This window comes from Elephantulus edwardii, unplaced genomic scaffold, assembly GCF_000299155.1.
Source record: "Elephantulus edwardii isolate Elephantulus edwardi_28Jun2011 unplaced genomic scaffold, EleEdw1.0 scaffold00032, whole genome shotgun sequence".
NCBI lineage: Eukaryota > Metazoa > Chordata > Mammalia > Macroscelidea > Macroscelididae > Elephantulus > Elephantulus edwardii.
The window spans coordinates 13,092,996-13,105,538 of NW_006399782.1; the positions used below are offsets into that span (position 1 = coordinate 13,092,996).

At 40.0% G+C, this 12,543-nt stretch overlaps 1 protein-coding gene across 1 annotated transcript in view; it reads right to left on the minus strand.

The window, feature by feature from the left end:
* UPK1B (uroplakin 1B) overlaps positions 1-12,543 on the minus strand; it is a 41,464-nt gene that overhangs the window by 16,509 nt on the left and 12,412 nt on the right. Inside the window, exons 4-5 of the mRNA XM_006884264.1 lie at positions 11,794-11,916; positions 167-346 (exon numbers count right to left, since the gene is read on the minus strand). Of these exons, the coding sequence (XP_006884326.1) occupies positions 167-346; positions 11,794-11,916 (303 nt within the window). The remainder of the gene's footprint in view (positions 1-166; positions 347-11,793; positions 11,917-12,543) is intronic.

The window sequence follows — 12,543 nt, forward strand, 5'->3', positions numbered from 1 at the left end:
ATTTAGAGGAGTATCTGACAGACAGCAATTTGTGAAGCAGTGAAAGATAAATCCCTTATTGTGGAGTTAAGCATTAGTTACAGTGTTGACCCCACCCTTAGCCCAGAGCCTTGACCCACTTACTTCCCAGTTCCACCCTCAACCAGGATAAAAAAAGAAGACTCACCTGACTGTGGTAATAACCAGGCACTCCAAGTTTGCAGGCATCCAGGTGGAGTGGTTCTTTAAGCTTGTTCATGACGCAGCACTGACGAGGCCAAGGATAGTCAGCATCATTATTCTCAGTCCGGAAGGCAGATGTGTATTTTTGCCAGTCTGATGGACCATTTACACCACAGCAATTTTCCTGTCAGGGGATGAAAGATACACAAACTGTCTTTCATCTTTGCTAAAATCATTTGGGTGGAGAAAGAATATGTGGAAAGAATGCTGTATCTTAAATTTTCTAATAATCCTTGTGGAATTTGTCATTCAATATGACTTTTCTAGCCATCATTTGACTTTGCCATGTAGAAAGGCAGGAATACGTGAATAGGGCATGTTAGCCGATCCAGAAGGGGACTGGCTTTCTACCAACCCACAGGAGGATTGGCTAGTGTCACCAACTCACAAGGGGATTGGCTAGTCTCGATATTAAATTGAGCAACACAACAGCAGAAGGAGAGATCTTCCCCACGCTGCCAGTGAAGAAGAAGGAAGAAAACGTAAGATACCCTTCAGGACCAGACATTCTTGCACCAGCTACATCTAAGGCAGCAGTAGCCATGACTAAAGCAGAGACCTGATGTGAGACAGGACCTTGGGACTGCTGCAGCCTTGGAATGGAAGCTAAGAGCCTTTTGGACAAGTGGGAGTAGGGGGTTATAATTCACAGGACTAAGAACTTTGTAACACTGGCCTCAAGCCATGAGACTCTAGGTTGAGGTGCCTGAAAGCAATCAGAAGCCATCCTGATTGCATTCTGCTACTAACCTGTATTACAACTTTTTAACTTTCTGAATATGGTTCTGTGTGGTTTGTGAGCTATCAGATTGGATTTTGCTTTTTTTTCTCTATATTTTATTAATTTTCATAAACATTTACAGAGATTTTGGGTTTCCATTCATTCCTTGTTGCACTATTCTCTCTACCCTCCTCCCAGTTTGTTCTTGTCCAAATGCCACAGTGCTTGTCAAAGCCAGTTCTGATTAATCTTCTTTGTCAGTGTGTCCTTTGCCATTCCCTATCACTCCTCCCTGAGAGAGACTTCACCCTGATTCATAAGGAAAAGGGGATGGCGTATTCTCTTAGCTACTTCCTGCTGAAAAGGGACGCTGTGGGTTTCAGGGTGAAGATCTTCTCTCACTACTCTCTTTGGCAGTAGGAAACACATAGACTATTATGGAGATTGATTTTGGGATTTAGATGCACTCTTATTGATTGTGCTTGGCCGTACATGTTCATATCCTTGAAGATGTATCATGGGGGTGTTGCAACAGATTGGATTTTGGACCTAGTAAAACAGTAATATTGGTGTTCAGATGAGTAGAAAGGGGTATAGGAGCATGGAGGAACATGTCTACCTCATGGGATTTGGTTTCATGTTATTGATACTGTTTATGGAGACAGTTCCCCTTTGTGAAATTGGTAAAAGTTAGACATGGCCGCTTTACGTGGCCCTTGTTCTTTATATAATCCTCAACTGACACTTGAAAATATTGGGAAATTACACTGAAAGCTTGTACAACGTTTATCACATTTATTTCTTTTTCTTTTTTTTTTTCTTCACGAATTTGCGTGTCATCCTTGCGCAGGGGCCATGCTAATCTTCTCTGTATCGTTCCAATTTTAGTATATGTGCTGCCGAAGCGAGCACTATCACATTTATTTCTGTACCAGCTTTTGACAAGTTAAACTCTCTAAGATTCAGTTTTCTTAACTAAAAAGTTAAAAAGCCCTGATGGCATAGTGTGTTAACATATGGCACTACTAACTGAAAGGTCAGTCGTTTGAATCCACTGTCTGCTTTGAGGGAGAAATATGAGGCAGTCTGCTGCAGTTAATATGTTTGAGTGGAAACACTCAAAGGAGCGTTGTCATTGACTCAACAACAGTGGGTTTGGTTTATAGTGTCTGCCTCATAGAATCGTTATAAGGACCAAATGAGTTAACACACTTAAAGTGTTTAGTACATTTACTGGCCCATAACCTTCCTTTAACATAAGTTAATTATTATTAACAATGATGAGAGTGGGGTATATTCTAGTATTAAAAATGAACACTATGAGATGCATAAAATGAAATAAAAATTAGTAGTGATGGAACTATGGATAATTTTTCTCATCTTATTTTTCTATATTTTTAACATTTCCTAGAGTATCAGAGAGTTGGAAAATGACCAAGGAGAATAGAAGGAGAATTGATGCCTTTGAGCTGTGGTGCTGGAGAAGAGTATTGAGAATACCATGGACTGCTAGGAAAACAAACAGATTCATCCTGGAAAAGGTTAAACCGGGTGGCTCCTTGGAGGCAAGGATTCTGAGGCTCCGTCTAACATACTTTGGACATGTTGTGAGGAGAGACCGGTCCTTGGAGAAGGACATCATGCTTGGGAGGGTGGAGGGACAGTGCAGGAGGGGAAGGCCCTCTATGAGGTGGATTGGTTCAGTGACTGGGATAATCGGGATGGGAGTGTCAGAGACAGTGTGATTGGCACAGGACAGAGCAGAGTTTAGGGCTGTTGTACATAGGGTCTCGCAAGTGACTCGACGGCACATAACAACAACAACAACAACAGCAGAGTAGTATGCATTGCTTTTATAATGGGAGCAGCAAGCTAGGAGGAAAAAAAATAAAAATAAAGTGAGTTACTTTTATGCTTTTACTTAGAAAAGCAAGATTAATTAATACATTGCTAACAAAAGGCTATGTGTCTCTGGTGACTTGATTCTATTGTCCAAAAATAGGTATCTCCTCTCCTTAATATTTACAGTCTTGGAAACCCAATGGCAAGTCACAATGAGTCAGAATCAGTTTCATGATAGTGAGTGAGATGAATATCCTTACACTCAGGATAGAATTAAAGATCGAAATTTAAATCCACATGTTACAATTTTCCTTCCTTCTTTAAAAAAAGTATGTATGTGTGTATATATGTGTATATATATACATACATATATGTATATATATATGAAGTATGATATTTTACATTTTTTCGTGAGCTTTAAAATAGAGCTGGAATGCAATATCACAATGTACCAGTAGATGTCAATGTCTAACACAAGATGTAAATAGGAAAGAAATATTTTTAAAGGTTGGTTGTTGTTAGGTTCCGTGGAGTATGACCCATAGAGACCCTATGAACAACAGATCTGAACCCTGTCTTGTCCTGTGCTATTCTCATACTTCCGGACACATTAGAGCCCATTGCTCTTAAAGGTTCAGACTCAATAAAATGGATGTTTTCATTTGACAGTGCTTTAAGTGAAGCATCCAATTTAGTACATGTATTTCATTCAATGTGTCTAGCTGTTTTGTTGTTGCTGTTTTGTTGTTCTGTTAAGTCACTTGTGACTCATAGTGACCCTATGTACAACAGCTCTGAACCCTGCTCTATCTTGAGCCAACGTCTCTGACATACCCACCCCCATTATCCCAGTCACTGAGTCAATTTATCTCATCCAGAGTCTGCCTCTCTTGTGCTTTAGATAATTAGTTTTTCTTTACTATTTCTATGGCTGTCAAAATTTGACCACAAAGAGGAGATTATTTTTTTCTCAAAGAAGAGCACAAAAGACTTAGTGAAACAAAGAAATCAAATTTTGGCATTGGCTTTCAAAGATACTTGAAAGGGAAGAGTAATCCACCTGAGAGATGATAATTTTAGAGCAATCTAGAAAGCAAAATATTAGACATAAAGCCCCAAAGCCTGGAGATATAAAAGCAAAAACTTAAAATAGCAATTATAAAAATTTTTTAGTATAATTTCTTTTCTATCACGATCCTATACATACACCCAGAGACAAAGATTTTACCAAGCAATACCATTTTTTTCCACACTGTGCAAAATGCATAGACATTAACTTTGTTATGTTAATTCATTCAGGAAAATACTGATTTCTGGTTGTTGTTGTGGTTGTTATTGTGTGCCTTCTACTCTACTGTGACTCATAGCAACCCTATGTAAAATTGCTCTGAACCCTGCCCTATCCTGAGTCAATCTCATTGCTTCTGACATACTTACCTTCATTACCCCATTTACTGTGCCCATCTTGTTCATGGTTTCCTTCTCCTGTGCTGTCCCTCATGGAAGGATATCAAGACTATCATCCAGGAAGAATGCAAAAGGTCATTACAAAGACAGAGGAGGAAGAAAAGGCCAAGATGGATGTCAGAAGAGACTCTGAATATTGCACTAGAATGTTGAGAAGTCAAAGTAAAAGGAAGAACTCAACAGGTTAAGGAGCTGAAAAGATTTCAAAGAACAGCATAGGGAGACAAAGCAAAGTATTATAATGAAATGTGCAAAGAGCTAGAGTCAGAAAACCAAAAGGGATGGACTCACTCAGCATTTCTTAAGCTGAGGGAAATGAAGAACAAATTCAAGCTCTGAGTGGGCAGAATATTGAATGATTCAGGACGCATCAAAAGAAGATGGAAGGAGTACACAGAGTCAATGTACCAAGAAGAATTGACTGACACAGAAGAATTTCATGAAACATCTTATGTTCAAGAGGCAATGGTGACGAAGGAGGAAGTACAAGCTACTCTAAAGGAATTGGCAAAAAACAGGCCCCAGGAATTGATGGGATCACAATTGACATATTTCAACAAACAGATGCTGCCCTGGATGTGCTCACCAGGTTGTGCCAAGAAATCCATAGTACAACGACCTGGCCGGCTGACTGGAAGAGATCCATGTTTATTTCCATCGCCCAAAAGAGGATCAAACAGACTATGGAAATTATCACTAATGTCACACACACACACACACACACACACACACACACACACACGCACAATCCTTCACAATCCTGCTGAATATGATAAGAAAAGAAAATGATTGGAGCAGGACATTGACAGAGAGCTGCCAAAAGTGCCAGCTGGGCTTAGAAGAGGCTGTGGCAGTAGGGACATCATAGCCAAGGTCAGGTGGACCTTGGATGAATGCAGAGAGTACCAGAAGAAAGTCTACCTGTGTTTGTGCAGAGGAATTTGGCTGTGTGGATCATAGCAATTTGTGGCTAACCTTGAGAAGAATAGGAATCCCAGAACACCTAAATGTGCTCATGCAAAACCTATGGTTGGACCAGGAAGCAGTGAGAACATAGCAAGGAAACTCTGAATGTTTCAAATGATGATTAACCCACTAAATTGAGCAGAATATCTACTTATGGACCATATGCATTTGAACAACACTGGTAGAAAGCAGAAAGGAAAAAAAAAAAGCAAAGTTACCTGAATTTTCCTCTCTTCAAAGAAAATAGAGCTCTAACTGCCCCAGAAAGGAAGAGCTGATAAACATAAGCAATGTCCAAATGATGGTGAGTGACTGACAAGGGCACCTGCACCTTACTCCACATAGGAGTCAGAACCCTTACTACTAGCCCCTGAATGGAGTTAGTAGAGTCACTCCGACAGGTTGGGGATAAATCTAACACATGGGGGAATCCTCTTTTGATTCTTTGGGTTTTTGATGAAGATCAGAGACTATAACCTTCATATGGATTACACATCAACACAAGGAAACAAAATTTCTTATAATTGGACAAACAAGCAACATCATGATAAAGGGAGAAAAGACTGAAGTTGTGAAGGATTTAATTTTACTCAAATTCCCAATTATGAAAGTGGCAAAAGCAGCCAAATAGTCACACATGTATTGCCATTGATGTCTTTAAAGTACACAGATGCCACTTTAAGGTATTAAGGTGTGCCTGACTCAAATCAGAACATGTTTCATGGCCCCATATGCATCCCTGATGCATGCCTTTGAATTATGATCATTGGCAAAGAATGTTGACTATATTGTGGACTGCCAGAAGAACTAAGACATTTGTCTTGGTACAGTGGGGATATTCCTTATGAGTGACAATGGTGAAACTTTGTCTTACAAGATTTGGAAGTGTTATCAATAGGGACTAGTCTCTAGGAAAAACTAGTAAACTAGTTGGTCAGTGGAAAAAATAAAAAAAGGAGGAAAGCCCTCAACAGTATGGATTGACACTGTCATTGAAACCATGGGCTCAAATGTTTCAAAGAGTTTGAGTATGGCACAGTACGTGGTAGCGTTTTGCTCTATTGTGCATTGGGTCATTCTCTGTCAGTGGAAATTGACTTGACAGTATCTCATAAGAAAAACAATCTTTACAGAAGCAGACTATCACATCTTTCTCCTACGAGTGGATGGTGGGTTGGCAGCCAAGAACTTATTTACTTAGGCACTTGTTGTGTGCCATTGAGTTGGAAATGACCCATTGTTGACTCTCTGGCAGGATTTCCAGGGCTGGTAATCACACTGGAAGAGATGGTTCATCTTTTTTCTTGTGGGGCAGCTGGTGGATTAGAAATTTGTGCCTTTGGGATCACAGTGCAGCTTCTTGCCACTAGGCCACCAGAGTTTCCTACTGAGACACTACTGCTTCTTACATGGCATACAAAAGAAAGGGTTGTTTTGTTTCTTAAATGATGAGCAATTAAGATGTTCCTTTTGGCTTATGCAAGGGACAAGCAGATGAAGCAGATCAGAGTAGGGTTGATTGTTGGAACAAAGGCCACAGGATATAGAACCGAAGCAGTGGAGTGGGACAGAGGACAATAAATTTGTCATAAAATCTGAGAAAGTAAAGTACATGGGTGTAGATAAAGATACATGGGAAGATCTGGTGGTAGAAATATAAGGTGATTTTTGTCTATCCTGTATTAATAAAATATGAGGTCAGGTTATCATCTGACAATGAAGTTAAATAGGGGTGTTGAGAAATGAGGAGAGGAAAAACCCCACAAAATAGTGGCAAGTGAATTTTCTAGGATGATATACTAGGAAATATAGAGTACTCATTTAAGAATAACATCATGATTGATGGAGAAGAGTGAAATTGTCAATCTTACTTGGATCCACATTCAATACACTTGGTACCAGCAGTTAAGAAATCAAAAGACCACCACAACCAGATAAAGGTAAACAATCCAACTGAAAAATGGGCACAGGATATGAACAGACACTTCACCAAAGAAGACATTCAGATGGCCAACAAGCACATGAAGAAATGGTCAAAATCCCTGGCTCTAAGAAAGATGCAAATCAAAACAACTAAGAGATACCATCTCACTGCAGTAAAAATAGCAAAATTTAACAAAACAGCAAGCAACAAATGCTGGCGAGGTTGTGGAGAAACTGGAACCTTTATTCACTGTTGGTGGAAGTATAAAATGGTGCAACCACTGTGCAAGGCGGTATGGAGCTTTCTCAAAAAGTTGCAAATAGAGATACCATTTGACCCAGCAATTCCACTACTGGGAATATACCCCAAAGATAACATAACTGCCACCCAAGCAGATATATGCACACCCATGTTTATCACATTAGGCTGAGTGAAATATCTCAGTCATAAAAGGACAAATACTGCATAGTGCCACTGTTGTAAAATGGGACTGACATCAGGGTTGGGGTTGAGGTTGAGAAATATGGGATAAATAATGCATACTGCATTGAAATAGATGAGGGAGAAAACTGTTTAAAAGTGATATGTGATTAGGTATTATTGCTATCACAGGAGTCCAGAAAGAAGGCTGCATAGTGGAGTGGACCTTGGGTGAGGGATTGTAAAACAATGAAAAAATTTTTCTTTTACTTTTCAAAGAGAAGACTGTACTGGGGGTGGGGGGAAGGGGTGGGCAGGGAGAAGATGCAACAATGAATGAATGGAAATCCAAAGTTTCTGTAAATTTTTATTAAAATTAATAAAAAAAATGATTAAAAAAAGAAACCAGAAGAAAAAAGAAAAAGAAGACCGAAAAAAAATAAAAAACCAAGACATTTTGCGTTGGAAACTTTGTCAAGTACCTTTCTAAGGTACTGAGAAGCAATGATGTCAGTTTAAAGACAAAGGTGCACACAATTCCAGACATGGTCTTTTTAATCACTTGCTGTGCATCTGAGATTTGAACAACGAATAAGGATGATAGAAGAACTGATGCCTTTGAGTTGTGGTGTTGGAGAAGAACACTGAATATCCTGCCAAAAGAACAAGCAGATATGGAGAAGGTGTAGCTAGAGTGCCTCTTAGAAGCAAGATGGTGAAGCTTTGTCTCACATACTTTGGGCATATTGTTAAGAGGGGCTATTTTTGGGAAGAGATATCATGCTTAGAAAGTTGGAGGAACAGCGAAGAGAAGAAAACCCTAAATGAGAGGAATTGACACAGTGAGTGCAGCAATGGGCTCACATGTGATGAGAACGCCACAGGATAGGACATGGTTCAGATTGTAGTTCATGGGTTGCTAAGAGTGGTACTCAATTTCATGACATCTAACAACAACAACATTTAAGATTTGTGGCCATGCATTTGAATTTAGACTAGTTAGAAGATTGGAAGCAGAGTGGCATCCACTTCCATAGTAGCTTGCCTCTGTAAACCCTATGAACATGGAGAAAGGACAAAAGTTATACAGCTGTCCAGGACTTTCATTCGTAGGGTCACTATGAGTCACCTATGACTCGATGGCACTTAAGAACAACAACATGGTGGCAAAAAGGGTAAAGATTTGAGCTACCAACCCAAATGCACAGTTCGAATCCACTAAATGTTTCATGGAAGAAAGATGGGCCACGTCCTCTTATGTGATTAACTGCCTCTGTAAACCCATTAGAGGATCAGCAGTATATAACAACAGTTAGTATGATTGTACAGCTTCCCCAGAAATGTGTAGCTGTTAAAATATATGTGAGAGGTGGGCAAAAAGTTATGTCCAAGAGCAATGAGGACTGGTTAAGAAAAAAATAGGAAGAGAAAGGTGAGTAAGTAAATTAAGTAAGTTAATGAAGTCATCCATCTGGCATTGAAGTCTGTAAGTAGGATGACTATGTGTGATGAGGACAGTGAGGGAGTGATAGAAAATCTCACTAGCCAGGAGAATGACTAGGTTGGTAATTACAATAAGGTTGGGTAATAGGCAATATAGACGGACAACATCACTCCTGTTACACAGAAGTGATTATACAACAGGACTGTGAAGTAGTCAAAGAATTGGAGATCTTAATGGGATAAAAAAAATGAATGGAATGAGAATATTAGGATAAAGTATAAAAATTTATAAAATATCAGAATATATTATTGCAGTATGTTAAAGTATATAGAGAAAATAGCAGAATAAATTTGGCAAAAATTAAAGGCGATAATGGTCCAAGTGAGACTCCTGCAATGAAAATTTCCCAGCTGAGGTAGTTATTTATATATACAGTCATATGACGTAGTGGTCCTGACCCCAGAAGTGAGTGTCTGAGGTACGGTGGGGGCTGAAATCTTTGAAATAGAAAAGGACAAGAAACAGTGAGGTGAGACTAAGCCATCCATGTGGTATTGAAGTCTGTAAGTAGGATGACTATGTGCGATGAGGACAATGGAAGAGGTATAGAAAAATCCCACTAGCCAGGAGCATGACTAGCTTGATAAATAATTACAATAAGGATGGGTAACAGGCAATATAGATTGACAACATAAGTTTTAAATACTTGAAGTAAGGAATTAGGAAAAAAGATAAAAGAAAGGGAGAGAGAGAAAGAGGGAATAAAGAATGAAAGAAATTGTACAGCTCAGGGGAACAAGAAAAACATCCAGACAATTTCTAGGTATATGGAGAAAAAGAAAAATCCCTGAAAGTGTGACGAGTTATCCTTCCGTAAAGATTCACAGCTCCAGAAACCTGTGAAGAATTGCTACTTGTCAGGATCAACTCAATGTCAGTGGGTGTGTTATGGTACATGAGGGAGTCCTGATGGTACAGTGGTTAAATGTTTGGCTGCTAACTGAAATTGGGTGGTTTGAACCCACTAGGTGCTTTACAAGAAAAAGATGTCAATACTTAAAGCCTTAGAAACCCTATAGCGCAGTCCTGCTCTGTCCTATAGAGTCTCTATGAGTGAGAATAGACTTGATGGCAAAAGGTTGGGGTTTTGTCATGATATATATTGTTGTTGGTTGCCGTTGAGTTGAGCATGACTCATAGCGACGCTACAAACAAAAGACTTGAAGCCTTTCTATAACTATCATCATTTATCAAAGTTCATAGAGTTTTCAGAGACATGTTGTTTAGGAAGTAGATGTCACCCCTGCTTCCAGGTATGGTATATAATGAGTATGAAAGGAAAATGAGAATATAGAACTGGCACGTCACCAAGAAACCACTTCTGTTGAAGCAAAAAGTAAAGAGACTTCAATGAGGAGATGGAGTTTATTGAGGACAAAATGTGAAAAGTTGGCATTGGGATGAACGAGGCAGTGTGAAAGATGAGACAGTTTAGAGAGACTAGAGGGAAATGAAAGGTAAGACTTTATATACAAGGGGCTGCGAGGAGGAGTTATCCACCCTCATCTATTTCTGGAATACTAGGGCTTTTGATGGTACTTGAAGAAACTAAATTCCTTTAGTTGGTATAGTTTGCATGTCTCTGGCAGTTTGAATTCACCAGCATCCCATTGGAGAAAGATGCACAATCTCTTCCTGTGCTGTTTACAGCCTCTGGAAACCTGCCGAAAGGTCACCTACAAGACTGTTTTGACCCTATGACAATGAATTTTAGAGTCTTGAAGTAAATTTTATATGATTTTCAGTTAGAGAAAATTGAGTGAGTAATCAAATCAAGCCCAAGCCCAGAGTACTTAGCTCAGCTCCGACACAATGTCATTGGCTCGTACCATCTCATAGGGACTCTCGGATTTTTGAGGTTGTAAGTCTTTATATGAGGAGGCTGCCTATCTTTTGTCCAAGAAACAATGGCTGAACTTAGACCTTCAAGTTACCCTATGTCATTGCCCTGTACTGTCGAGTTGGAACCGATCCATAGTTGACCCTGCAGCAGGTCTGCAGAGGCATCTAGTTTAGGAAGAGGATGCCACTCTTGCTTCCCAGCATAAATCAATCTGGACTCTCATCCAAACATTGTACGTAATTGGGAACCATTATGGTATTTGTGAAGACCATGGAACAATGTGCAGCATCACAGCAACACCAAGTTGTTCAGTTCATCAAATAGACAGAATATTGCTGGGTCATTTAAGGAATATTCATTTGAAAATGAATACATTTGGCACGAGGGTCACAGGCTCGAGGGCCCTGCAGGATTATAAAGCCACACCCTCAAGCAGATCTCCACCTTTGTCCAACAGCTCAAGGAAACCCACTCTTGCGGGGGTGTGGGGAAGAGCAGTAACACACATCAAAAATGACCCAAAAAACTTCCCTTATGTGACCCATGTGACACCATCAAGATGCTAGCTAATAGCCAAACTCCCAGAGTGGAGGCTCCAGGCCCTGGCATAGCATGTAATGAATTTAAATTTTTATAAACTTATTATCCCTATAAATAGAAGCTAATAAACATCATGACTTATAAAATAAAATAAAATAATAAAATACAACGTGAATACCTCCTCCTGCCAGTGAAGAGGTAGAGGAATTTGCTCTCTAAGACTCTTTCTGAAGGCGACCCACCTGGAGTCTGTGCTCTTCATACACAGACTTCGCTCACAACTCTACATTCCAGTCACTGGTTTTGAAACAAAATGCCATCTCTCCACGCCTGGGAGTCCTTACCTGAAGCATGAGCCTGTCCCAGGTTTTGGTGACTCCATCGTTTTTCCATCGGTCGTCATTGTTTGGAGGGCTGTTGTTTTGGTATCTCTCCAGCATCTGCTTCAGGAAGAGGTTGGTTGTGAACTACAATGAGAGGAGGTAACATAAAAGGCAGAGTTAGTACCTGAATCTCTGGCGAAGGGGAAGCCGCTTTTTCCAGCTCGTTGCTGAGACTCTGACTATTGTCTCCCCTAGGGAGCAACACTCTGCTCAGAGGTTCCAGGTAGGAGTAGGGGTGAGGCTGCTTCTGGCCATAGTCCCTAAAGGGACAAAACTTGTCAACGAGACTGTGGTGGGGGTGGGAAGTGTAGGGTTGTATCAGAAACAGAAATGGAATAAAGGAGAGAAGAGGAATGTTGAGTTGAGAGTGAGTCTTGGATATGGTGGAGTATTTGTTGTCTCTCTGGAGGTCAGGAGGCCATGGCAGAAACATAGAGGTTTTAAGTTTGGGTCTCCAGCAATTCCACTACTGGGAATATATCCTGAAGAGACCATAACTGACATCCAAGCAGATATATGCACACCCATGTTTATGGCGGCTTTGTTCACAATAGCAAGGAGTTGGAAACAAGCTAAGTGCCCATCAACAAAACTGGATGGAGAAGCTGTGGTATATTCATACAATGGAATACTATGCTGCATTGAAAAACAAGGAACTCATGCAATATTATTAAAAATGGGTGACCCTGGAGGACATTATGCTGAGTGAAA